A 13339-nucleotide genomic window follows, 5' to 3' on the forward strand; every position below is an offset into this window, starting at 1 on the left:
TCCGCATGAACTTTAGAATTAGTTTGCATAACTCTAGGAAAAAGTTTACCTTCATTTTAATTGGAATCACATTTATATATTGCATGGGGAGGGTTGTCATCTTTGTGGTATTCAGTTGTCCTATATGAGAACAAATGATGTCTTTCCATTTATTCAAGTCTTTTTTGGCTTACAGAAGTGTTTCACAGTTTTTCTAATATAGCTTTTTTTATTTTTTTACATTTATTTATTTTTGATAGGCAGAGAGAGACAGAACACAAGTGGGGGAGGGGCAGAGAGAGAAGGAGACACAAAATCCTAAGCAGGCTCCAGGCTCTGAGCTGTCAGCACAGAGCCCGACGCGGGGCTCAAACTCACAAACCACAAGATCATTACCAGAGCTGAAGTCGGATACTTAACCGACTGAGCCACCCAGGTGCCCTGGTTTTGTTCTGATATTAAATGACATATCTTTAAATGGTTACTGTTTGTATTTTGGTATGTGTGTTTCAGGTACATTTTATATTATGGTACCTTACAGAAATTGTTCAGTACTGGTTCTGTTTTCTAGGTGTAGTATTACATGATCTATATAGAGATATAATTTAATTCTTTCTCAAATCTTACGCATCTATATACTTGTGATCATTGGCTCTTATCTCCAATGCTGCCTCTATTGTTTCTCCATTAAGTGTGATGCTGGGTTTTGAGCTGAGATGTGAAACATTTCATCATGTCAAGAAAGTATCTCTTAATTTTAATTTTATTTTTATGAAATTAAGAATGAGTGTTAACTGTTGGTGGGAATGCAAACTGGTGCAGCCACTCTGGAAAACAGTGTGGAGGTTCCTCAAAAAATTAAAAATAGATCTACCCTATGACCCAGCAATAGCACTGCTAGGAATTTACCTAAGGGATACCAGAGTGCTGATGCATAGGGGCACTTATACCCCAATGTTTATAGCAGCACTTTCAACAATAGCCAAATTATGGAAAGCCTAAATGTCCATCAACTGATGAATGGATAAAGAAATTGTGGTTTATATACACAATGGAATACTACGTGGCAATGAGAAAGAATGAAATCTGGCCTTTTGTAGCAACGTGGATGGAACAGGAGAGTGTGATGCTAAGTGAGATAAGTCATACAGAGAAAGACAGATACCATATGTTTTCACTCTTACGTGCATCCTGAGAAACTTAACAGAAGACCATGGGAAGGGGAAGTAAAAAAAAAAAAAGAGGTTAGAGAGGGAGGGAGCTAAAACGTAAGAGACTCTTAAAAACTGAGAACAAACTGAGGGTTGATGGGGGGTGGGAGGGAGGGGAGGGTGGGTGATGGGTATTGAGGAGGGCACCTGTTGGGATGAGCACTGGGTGTTATATGGAAACCAATTTGACAATAAATTTCATATAAAAAAAAAGAATGAGTATTAAAATTTGTCAAAAGCTATGCTACATTTTATTATGTGTTCACAATTATTTCTTTTTTCCCTTCTTCTATCATGATATATACTGTTGGGAGAGACTACTTACCTATACACTGGTTTTGGGTTTGAGCATGTGACTTGCTTTAAACGATGGAATTTGATCAACAGTAGTAGTTTGTCAAGTTCAGAGTCCAAAGCATCATATGTTTCTACTCACCCCTTTTGTGTTTCTGCCTCTACCATCAGAAAGACATGCCCTGAGTAGTTGATGATCCAAATAGAGGAGAATATGGAGTAGACCTGAATCCGTCCTGCAGCCTCAAGCATAACCACCCTTGCCAACCCACAGACTGGAGAGTGAAAAAAAGAAAAATATTTGATGTGGTAAGCCACTGAGATATCGGGGGTGTTTGTTACTATTTTCACAGTAGTAATAGCTCACTAACACAAAATCCTTTCTATCATCTACACATCTAATCAACATTTTTCTCCTTAGATCTAACTACATGATGAACTGCTAATGTATTTACTAATATTCAAGCTTCGTTGTCTGGGAATAACCTCACCCCTCAATTATGATACACTCCTTAAACTTGATTTTACATTATTTGGGATTATTCCATTCCTAGTCATGAGTGAGATTGCTTTATAGTTTTCTCTTGTGTGTCTATGTGTGTTTGCATGTGTGTGTAATCTTTACCAAGTTTGGGTGTTAAAATTATACTTGTTTCATAAAGATCATATGAGAGTTTTCCCTCTGTGCTACTATTTAAATGATATTGGGCTTATCTGGACTTTGAAAGTTTGATAGAATTCCCCTGTAAAATCATTTGGGTCTAATTTTTACAGTTAGTTCTTTGATAACTTCTTCTCTTTCCTTTATAGAAATCTGTCTATTTATGCTTTCCATGTATAGCAAGGTCAATTTTGGTAAATTGTATTTTCCTAGAAAATAATCCAATTCATATAGGTTTTCCATTTTATTTGTATGAGTTGTATAAAGTAGTCTTTTGATATTTAAAAATTTACCTTTCATTGGTTATCTCCTTGTTTTTATTTCTTATTTGTGCTTTCTTCCTTTATTGGGTTAGTGGTTTTTATTTTTTTTTACTTAAAAAATTTTTTTAATGTTTATGTTTTATTTATATTTGAGAGAGAGAGACAGAGCGCCACCAGGGGAGGGGCAGAGAGACAGAGACAGAATCTGAAGCAGGCTCCAGGCTCCAAGCTGTGAGCTGCAAGCTGTCAGCACAGAGCCCAACACGGGGCTCGAACTCCCTAACTATGAGATCATCACTTGAGCCGAGGTCGGGTGCTTAACTGACTGAACCACCCAGGCGCCCTGGGTTGGTTCATGGTTTATCTATTATGTTGTTGTTGTTTTTCACAAACAGAAGACATTTTTATTTATTAGTTTCTACTCTTTTTCTGTTCTCTACCTCATTACTTTTGCTCTTTTATTTATTATCTCCTTCCTTCTGGTTTCTTTTGCTCTTTTCAAATTTTGAAGATGGGAGCTCAATTTATTTTCTTTTTATTAATGTGTTTGTAGCTGCAGCATTTTAAGGCTATGGATTTTCTGTGATCACTGATTTAACTATACTCTATTGGTTTTGTGTTTTCATACAATTCTTTTTTATAAATTCTTAATTTTTCCCCTTTTGTCCTAAAAGTTATTTAATAAAGAATTTTTAAATTTCCAAATGGGATTTCTAGTTTCAGAAAGAGCAGAGGAGCAAGCCATGGAACTAAAAATGCTTGCTCAACTTCAGGCTTCCAGAACTTTTAGTTTTGAATGAAATTGAAAATCTTGATTATTACCTGAAACTGCATTTAAGAATTTTCCAGTACAATTTTCCAGTACAAGGGAACTGATTATTATCTATGAGGGATCAAAATAGCTATGGGAAAAAATAGCTATGGAATCTATCAGGGTTTCTTCCAAGGGCAAGAAAGCAATAAATTTGCTGAGCAAATTAATGGTGAGTGAAACAATAAAATTGATTTGTGATTGCATATTGCATACAGGCTTTCATTAGCTTTCGTATCAGCTTTGTGAAAATTAGAAAAAGGTGCTCCATTGGGAGTATGTGGCCTGTGGAGTCCTGCATGGTTGGAGAATTCCTGGCTGAATATCACCCCCCACTTGAATTCTGTTACCTTAACTAGGAACTTTAGCTCAGCCGGAAACTGTACAGTTAATCCAGAAGACCCTAGATTGCTCTCTACTAAGTTTAGCAGGTTCATTAAAATAGTTACACTTGTTAACGGCTGGGCAATTGTGGGAAAAAATAAAAATAAGAAAAGCAACCGATTGCTAAGACAGTGCATCTTAAACGCTCTCACCCAAAAAAGTGATGATTATGTGATAGGATAGAGGAGGTGACGAGATAGAGGGTGTTAACTAATGTTATGGTGGTCATCATTTTTCAGTATATAAGTGTATCAGATCATCATGTGGTACACCTTAAACTTACACAATGTTATATGTCATTTTTATGTCAATAAAGCTGGGGGTGGGGGGAAGAAAAGCCACAGATACCACCAAACTCTCATTATACTTGAGGTATAAGATTTATTCACACACACAAAAAGTAATCACAACCAAATGTACACTAATTTAAAAAACAAAAGATTATAGTGACATAAAATTTTATATTCTCTTTTATAAGTGTGTAAAAGTATTTTGTTTGCTTCTACATAAATTTCCATTCATAAAAGAATAGCAAACATTAAAATGCGGTGATAGTTTGCATTTCTTACATGGAAAGAACATAGACCAAACCCTGGAGCTTTAGTTTACAAGGATGTTACCATGAAGCGACACACTAAACGAATGATCAAAAATAGTATCTATTTCCAGATCCATATACATATACATTCACCAACTAAGCTGAGAAATAAACATTTCATATTGTCTCCCATCTTGCTATCATGTATTTTTCTTCTTTTTACTAAAAGCAGAGTAAGAAACTGCACTTTCTCCTTTTAATTGACCTCAGAAGATGCACTATCTAATTCATGAGAAACGCGGAATTTCAGGTGTTTATCTTGTTCCTCACTCTCAGCGTGTTGGTCTAGCTCCTTTTCACTGCTTTGAACTGTTTGGCCAACAAGCTCACTGCTGACATCAGAACTTTCCTGACTACCAATCTCATGGGAATGCTTATTGTTCTCATCACTTGCCTTCAGCTTATACTCTTTGGAGTGCTTGCGGCTCTTGGTTTCCATACTGTGGTCATCCACCTGACTTGTTTCCTGACTGTCCTTCACATGGCTGTCCCTGTCAGGAGACCGCCGCACGGTGTGGGAAAGGAGGACGGCATTGAAGTCATCTTTCGTACTCTGACTTTTCACAAGTGATGTGAAGTCCTCCTCTGTAGAATCAGGATACTGAATCACAGAACAAATGGAAGAAAGATGAAATGAATAGTCAGGGATGGGCGCGTTGTAATTCTGCTTCCCAACTTTTAGGCCAATTTATACTAAAAATTGTCTAAATTTGGCCAAAGCAAAAACCAGGACTAGCATGTTACTTTGCATTTTGCCAAGCCTTTTCACATATTCATCTCCTTTAATTTAACAGGTACATCAATTATGCATATGATGAAGACTATGAATTAGGTCTCATGATCCCTGTTTTACATAAAGGGAAAATGAATTGAAAGTTAAAAAGTAAAATGAATAGTAAATGGCAAGGCTATGTGTCAAATACAGATTCTTCCACTGCACATTTAGTGTCATTTGCCACTCTCCAATTTGTCTTAGGTATTTAGCTTCAAAACATGACCATTATATTGTGAAGATAATTGCTGTTTTCCAAAGTTTTTTTTCCTTTAATCTAAAAAAGTGAATAGAATAAATGCTTTATAGCCAGGATTTGGAAAAAGAGCATTGTGATTGAGAGGCAAAATTAGGGAGAAATAGCATGGCCTTAAACATAAAATCACCAATGGGAAAAATATTTGTGTTCTAGAGTCATAAATTAATAATGCTAACTGAATGAATGAATGTGCATATGCACACCTGGAGTTCCTAGAATTGGGCTCTAATCATAAATATCTGATGTGTCTGTTAAAGGATTTACCTGGTCCTCATATCTGTGGGACTTCTTAGATTTGGACCTCAGTCCATAAGCCACACTATCACCTCGGCCATCATATGAGTCTCTTGTGGGGACAGCCGGGGTGAAAAATTGGGTTGCCGGAACATCGGTGGGAAAGTCAGTGACCAGTTCATCAGATTCATCAGACTGGTTAGAGTCGTCATCTGTGTCATGGGAATCAACGGAGTCCTGGCTATCTACATCATCTCCATCGTCTTCATCATCCACATCATGGCTTTCATTGGACTTACTTGCAAGGGTCTAAAAATCAAGATGGCCAGAAAAATTCGGGTAAAGGTTTTTATTTTCCCTTAGTCTTTACAGTGTCTTTCAAACTATTTTGTTTTCAGAATCTTTGCCTTCAGAACAATGTACTCAGTGACTTTTAGGAGCAAATGTGAGTATCTTCCAATTTCGTTTTAACACAAGGATAGTGGAATCATAATCTGAGGTGTTTTGCTTGATTTTCCATAAACAATTATTTTCATAGACAATTTCAAGCAATATATGTGAGTATGACGTTTAAACTGATAACATTGCTTTTCCTCGTTCATATTAGATATTATTTAACTGACCAAATTCAATGATGAAATAAATACAGATACATAATTGTGAGGTTATTTGTTCTATTTGAAATAAGAATTCTCAGGATATTGGAGCACCCATATATTAATGCATGCACCGAAACCTAAAACCACCTCCTTATTAGCATGATAAACAAAAGGTGGATAAATTGCAGCTCAAAGCTGTCAATTAAATTAACCAGTTAATGTCTATTAAACTTCTGATTCGCAAATATACTGGGTTATTTATGTAGCTTTCCTAATTAGAGATTCTTAACATATTGAAACAGATCTTAAGGAAAACAAATTTAACTTATCTCTCTGTTTAGCAAATATATTAATAGTCCTAATAAAAAGAATAGTTGTCACATAAACAGTTATGTTAGGAACAGTAATGTTCCTAGAGACAAAATCTTGGCTTTCATAGGCATTAATTAGGTGCTTATCGGATATTGGAAAAAACACCTTCAAAATACCTTAAATAAAATGTTAAGAGGCTTAGTATTTCAAATAACAGACATTGGCAAACACTTCCTGCCACCCTAAACTTATCTGAAGAAATCTGATATTTCTGCCATTTGGTAAATACATGTTTTTCTTCTGAGCAAGTTTTACACTGGCAATTTACTGGGAAATTTGCTAACAGAATCTTGTCAGACTTGAACCTGGGCAATGTCATTCGGAGGAAGAGTGGCTTCTTTCATCTCTCTAAGGCATGGTCAGCCTCTGATTCGAGGTGAGAACTTACCTTTTGTTTGAAGTCATCAGTTTCTTCAGAGAGCACAGCATTCTGAAGAAGGAGGGACACATATCAGGCAGTGAACATCAAACGTGCCTAACATTTTAATTCAACAGTCAGCCTTTGCTGTCCCAAGCAGTTCTCAGTTTTCAGCCTCAAAAGTGGGTGGCTTAAAGTGGGAGGAAGCCACTTGACCAGATCAATTGCTAGCCGAAGCTCACATTTACCCAAGGGCTAGAAGGCTCCATTTAACTGGCCCAAATGGCCTGCATGATGGCTACTTCTTGTTGCTGTTTTCTAATTGTGAAAAATTTAATTTTTACAATTAGTTAAAATTAAAAATACCTGTAGTGCTAGGAAAGTCTGCTTCTGAGATGGGTCAGGCTTTGGCCATGTAGCTACAGCACCTGGGTATTTGTTGTAAAGCTACAAAAAATGTTGTATATTTGTCATTATTAAAAAAAGAAACATAAAGGATCTCTAAGAGATAAGCTGAAAAAAACAACTACACTTCACTGACCTTGATGGATAAGAATAATATGCATGTATATGGTCAACCAGAGCTTTAGATACCTCTTTTAGCATTTATTTGCATTGCAGATTCATTTAATATACTCTTCAAAAAAAATTTTTTTTAGTGTTTATTTATTTTTGAGAGAGAGAGAGAGAGTCCAAGCTGGGGAGGGGCAGAGAGAGAGGGGAACACAGAATCTGAAGCAGGCTCTGAGCTGTCAGCACAGAGCTCGACGAGGGGCCGGAACCCACGAACCGCGAGATCATGACCTGAGCCAAAGTCAAATGCCCAACCAACTGAGCCACCCAGGTGTCCCGAGATTCATTTAATATACTCTTACATAGCACTTACTGTGGGCCAGGCACTCTTTCAAAGTGTTTTACAAATATTTATTCATTTAATCCTCTCAACACCCTGTGAGATGAGTATCATTATTATTCTCATTTTACAGATCAGGAGAAACTCAACCACAAGGAAGGTTAGTGGTAGAAAGTGGCAGAGCCAGGGTTCAAATCCAGGCAAACTGGCTCTTTGCACTGATGCATTCTGTGCATACTGAATACTGCGCAGTCAGTATACTGTGCTTGCTAGCTGAAATTTCCTCTCAGATAAAGCACAGCTAAAGCAGAAGTTCCTTAATTAGTGGTGATCTTCATTGTTTCCTCTATGGAACAAGGGGGAACTCTCTAAGGCTGTGCTGTCTGATATGGTATCCTCCAGCTATATAACATGTGGTTATTTAATTAAAATTAAGGAAAATAAAAATTCAGTTCCTCAGTTGCACTAGCTACATTTTTCATTCAATAGCCACATGTGTCTAGCTGCTCTCTGAGTGGACGGTGCAGAAATAGAATATTAACATCATCACACAGTTCTGTTGCTCTAAGGTGCCAGAGACATGAATGGTTTTTCCTCTAGCCAAGTTATTTATCTGGAAAATGATTATCCTAGTGCAGAGGAACGGAAGTTGCTCTGAGTAAGTGTCATCTGATGGGCTGTATCACCCAGAGCCAATCCCTTCACATCCCTGTCATTGAGAATGAGAATCCTGGTGGTTCCACAGAGTCCCTTTCACAGCCAGCCACCGAGTGGGGGAGGGGCGGGGAGGCAGCCAGTCAGGGGCACTTGGGGTTTCCCCAAGGCCGGATGGCTCTAACCAGAGCAGATTCACAGTGGGCTTCTCTCAAAGCATTTGCTGAAAGAAGGGGTTCCTTGCCTAAAAATGATATGAAAACTACCGGTCTAGATGAGTTCAAGTTTCCCTCTTGGAAAGATTATATACAAATATGTATATAAAGATTATATACAAATATGTTAGAACTTACATATAATTAATAATTAATATATATATTTCCTGATGAGACATGTAATATGGGCTCATAGAGAATGTATTTATAAGTTCAATTTATGATTTAAAACAAGGTAATATGGAGACAATATAGATGAACAAAGTAAGGAGACTAAACCCCCTAATAGTCCTAACACTCACAAATAACCAGTGTTCATCTCCAGAGGTGTTTCCTATTAACTTTCCCATATTTCCTACTAGTTCTAAGGTTCTAGGATTCTGGAAGGTTGAATCCCCTGACATTTAGTAATTTGTACTGTCATAGCTTCATGTACCATATTTGTTCTCTTAAAAGCACTAATTCTTGCCTCAAATAGTGTGACCTCTATCTTTTCTGGAAATGTTAATTTTTCTGGCTTATTATTGTGATTCAATACTTGTTTTCTCAAATCAATTGGACATGACTATAACACCTACTTGCACACCCAAATGTGCATACAGCAATATTTCTCTAAATGTCTTCATTAAGCAATCTATTCTCAGTGACCCCAGGCAACTCTCTACGGCCTTTATTCTGTTCATCTGGCATTGAGCTCTGTGCCTTTTTGTCTGAGCTCCTCAGGACAATGCCCATTTGTTGTTTGGCTGGCACAGTTTCACCTGTTTTGGAGAGGCACATACATCTATGGTGCTGGTCAAAAAGCTATAATAAAGGGTTTGATTTGGTCTTCTGTTTGGGTAGAGAATTGTTATCTAAAGTTAGCTGACAAGATCTAAACAGTGTAAACGACTTTCTTTTTATAATGGGCTTCTTAGCAAATATCTTAGAAGATATTTTGAATATTAGAGTCACACAAACTATCCAGTATGTGAGACAAATTTTAAACTTACTAAAGGGTGGAGTTTTCTACGTCTAGCATGGTATGTTGACTCATGGAAAGAAAGTCACATGACTTCATAGAATTCATCTTACATAAGTGATAATGGCCTAGAGCATTATTTTATTATATAAAAAAAAGTCTAATTTGATGTTAAGAGCATATACTTACTAAAACCTATCCAACTCTTTCTTAACTTGCAAAAGGGCTATGTCCCAATAAACCCATTGCAGGTTGAAAATATGGTAGGTCATACAGAGATGCATTGAATACACCTAACCTACCGAGTGTCATAACTTAGCCTAGCCTACCTTCAACTGCTCAGAATGGTTACATAGCCTGCAGTTGGGTAAAAGCATCTAGCACAAAGCCTATTTTATAATGAAGCGTTGAATATCTCATGTAATGTACTGAGTACTGTACTGAAAGTGAAAAACGGAATAGTTGTATTGGTGCAGAATGGTTGAAAGCATATTGGTGATTAGCCTCGTAATCATGTACCCGGCTGAAGGCTGCAGTTCACTACCACTGCCCAGCATCACAAGGGAGTATTGTACCATGTATTGTTAGCCTAGAAAAAGGTCAAAATTCAAAATTTGAAGTATGGTTTTTACTAAATGCATATGGCTTTCTCACCGTCATAAAGTTGAAAACTTGTAAATTGAACCATCATAAGTTGAGGACCATCTGTAACTGTACTTAGTATTGGCCTGGGTTGAAAGCAGGCAGTCAGTACTTACCAATTAACAGCATGACTATGAAAATAAGTAAAATGGCAACAAATATGTTTGTGGCGCCTCCTGTACAACTGCATAACTAATTTAAGGACATGATAAACCTAAAAGATGCTTACCTGCTTTTCCTCCGAGCTCCCAGAATCAGTCTGTTTAATCTTTGAAACAGAAAAGATGAAGAAAGATTACAATGTGAATGTGTTCTTAGCACATGGGAGCACACAATTCATGTATTTTGAGAAATTTCCTTTAGATTCAGCTGTACTCACTGGAATGGCGTAGGCAATGCCCAAGAGGCAAAAGCAAATCACTGCAATTCTCATGGTTATTTTTCCTGCAAAACATTTTGTAAGGAATATTTAATCTCTTTGTAGGGTAAAACCGTGATACCTTTGTTTGCTACCACATTACAAAATAATTACAAATAAAATATATTTTTTGTAGAACATTTTCTTCCTTTTGGAGAAAACTTTTGTTTCGTTCACTATGGTCTTTTGAGTTAATATTTGTAATGCCACCTCTATTCTCCATCTCTCACTATTGGGTAAGGGAGAGAGGAATGTTACGAGTCTATATTTAACTTTAAAATTTAGAGTTCCAGGGATTATACCAATACTACCTGATATCTCCAGCTGTCTAAACCTACAAACAGATCATTAGTAATTTAATTAAAATAATAAGCTAGTGTTAGTATACTCATTTCTTAGAGAAGAAAAACACAAAAAGAAAGAACATAAAACTACAGAAAGAAACTTGCTTTCTCCATTTTTCAAGCATGCATGTTAAATGTGATTCTTAAATTATTAAAAAGATACTACTTAGGTAAAATGAAGCCATCTCAAAACTCAGTTATTTAAGAAAGACATTCTAGAAATTTGAAACAAAAAACAAAACACTGAAAACAGTCAACAGCTTTTCTATTCATGATAACAAGTCTACATAGTGTCATACAAGTATTTTGGTGAAAAATTTAACGGCTAAATACAGAAGTAAAATATTCAGGGAGGTTTTTTTTCCCCCTTGAAAATAGGATGGATACATTAAATCATCAAAAAATAGCATTATTATTAGCTTACATTACCACTAAAGATCCTTTTCCTTTTAAATGCTTCCACAACCATCTGTCCATTAAAACTAATGTATATGGAAACATTTGAAAGGGGCATAGAATGTTTATTTTTTTCTGATTGGAAGAAATAGTGTTAGTTCTTTTGAGGACTCAAAGTGTTTCTGAGTTATATAGACGACTGGCTTTCAAAACAGCCAGTCACCTTTCCTCAGGAAATCTGTAATGTATCTGGCATGCTCAATGAAAAGACAAGAACAAGTCTGCATAACAGCTTTACAGTTAAACTCTTCCTTACCACTTGCCCTTCGCCCTGAAACGAAGCTGAGTATATAGGACAGTGCACTGCGGGCTTACCTTGGTCTGTGGCTGCTGAGAAGAGAGCCCAGTCCTGGACAGTGTGGCAGTCCTGGCCTTCTCTTCTTGCTGCTGACAGCCAGGACCTCCCAGAATTTAAATGCTGCTCCAGACATTCTCCACCAACACAGGGAGGCGGAGAAATGTGTCATGAGGTTTTTTTGTCACTGCCCCACCCACTTGCTCCCACACTTCCCCCTCTGGTTTTGTGGTTAGAAAAACAAAGAAACAAACACACAAACTACTCTGCAGTTAAAACATTACTTACGTACAATATCATTAACTAGATTTTTCATTTATGGGATTGTCATTCAGCGTCATGGAAGGGCACTGAGGGGTCCTCTAAAAAAGTGGGGAGGAATGACTAGTTCTTTTAAAGAGTTTTAGCATTTCTGAATTAGAAGAAAAATTATTAATATGAATCAGTCCTAAATAAAATGAAATGGAATAGATTTTTGTTTCTTTTGGGGTAAACAACAGATTAAGGTAATATAATGCAACCACATGTGCCTCACAATTATACTTGTTTAACAGCTGCAGGGCTACTGTTGAGGTGTACGTACGAAAAGTTCAGAGAGGCTCCTTCCATCCTTCAGTACTCAAGCTCGGTTTTGTGATTTCAAGTATGTAACAACTTGTCATTTAGACAAATGACATTAATAACATTAAAAACTATGTTTAGAAATCTATGCCCATTAAGTTGGATTCACAATGACCTCTCAAGGACGTGAATTTTTGTCGCACTGTTTGAATTGTTTGGAGGTGACAAATCTCATAATTCAGTAGATAAAATAGAGGAATGGTAATTTATTCTATATGCTACAGAAGTAAGGCAGTTTCTGACTGGGAGCAGTGTTACTGCTTGAGAATGCTGCTTCTGGGGCCAGAGTGTGGCTTTGACTCCCCCCTGCCACCAGTTAGCCGTTTGGCCTTGGGCAGATCACTTAGCCTCCGGTATTTGTTTCTTCATCTGTCACATGCACACACTATTACCTAGCTCATGGGGGCTTTGAGAAGTTTAAATGAATTAGTATGTGTAAAACTAACAATGCTTGTCACATATTATATGCATATTTTAAACACTTTGTGTGTTAACTATTACTGAAATGTTTAGGAAGAGCAGGGAGTCATGATTTTAATGTCTTTAAGTGGAATCAGTTATTAGAATGAGGCTAGATGTAAGGTCTTTAAACTGTGTACATCAATAGGGTAATTTGCACATCTCTACAGGAATGGGTTGACTTATGAATTATCTTTTTCTAGTTTTTCTCCCAGGATGTTTAAAGTCGGTTACTTAATAAAATTAAAAACATTTTTTATATTAAAAAAAAAAACTTTACTGGGTATTTAAAAGGTGTTTAAATGAAAGAGAATTACAGATGAAGCTTGAATATTGGAACAGAAATGAGAGGTAGCAAAGCTTTGAGTCCATTTTAGGTATTTAATATTGTTTTGAGATTACTTAACTACTTCATCTGCCTTTCTCCCTTGTGAAATGGGGATTGCACTATTTATTTATCTCACACCTCCACTGTAAGAATTATGTGTGAAATGAGATTAATGATAAATGGTCCTTTTTATTATTAGTTCTATCTAAGGTATCAGCTCTTATTTACTAAATGCTGCTTTTAATATAAATATGGATTAAGTAATTTCTTGCAGTGTTATTAGTATAACCATAATCCA

At 36.6% G+C, this 13339-nt stretch overlaps 1 protein-coding gene across 2 annotated transcripts; it reads right to left on the reverse strand.

The window, feature by feature from the left end:
• Nucleotides 1-3959: 3959 nt before the first annotated feature.
• Nucleotides 3960-11756, reverse strand: SPP1 (secreted phosphoprotein 1). 2 transcript variants are annotated; one of them, XM_007074695.3, is made up of 7 exons: nt 11654-11756; nt 10500-10564; nt 10350-10388; nt 7162-7242; nt 6826-6867; nt 5497-5775; nt 3960-4802 (listed from the first exon to the last, which is right to left on the reverse strand). In XM_007074695.3, exons 2-7 carry the CDS (start codon nt 10551-10553, stop codon nt 4398-4400), a joined length of 900 nt encoding a protein of 299 aa, XP_007074757.1. In that variant the 5' UTR covers nt 10554-10564; nt 11654-11756; the 3' UTR covers nt 3960-4397. The 2 variants fall into 2 exon arrangements, with proteins under 2 accessions (XP_007074757.1, XP_007074758.1); XM_007074696.3 differs by lacking the exon at nt 7162-7242.
• Nucleotides 11757-13339: the final 1583 nt, after the last annotated feature.

This window comes from Panthera tigris, chromosome B1, assembly GCF_018350195.1.
Source record: "Panthera tigris isolate Pti1 chromosome B1, P.tigris_Pti1_mat1.1, whole genome shotgun sequence".
Lineage (NCBI taxonomy): Eukaryota > Metazoa > Chordata > Mammalia > Carnivora > Felidae > Panthera > Panthera tigris.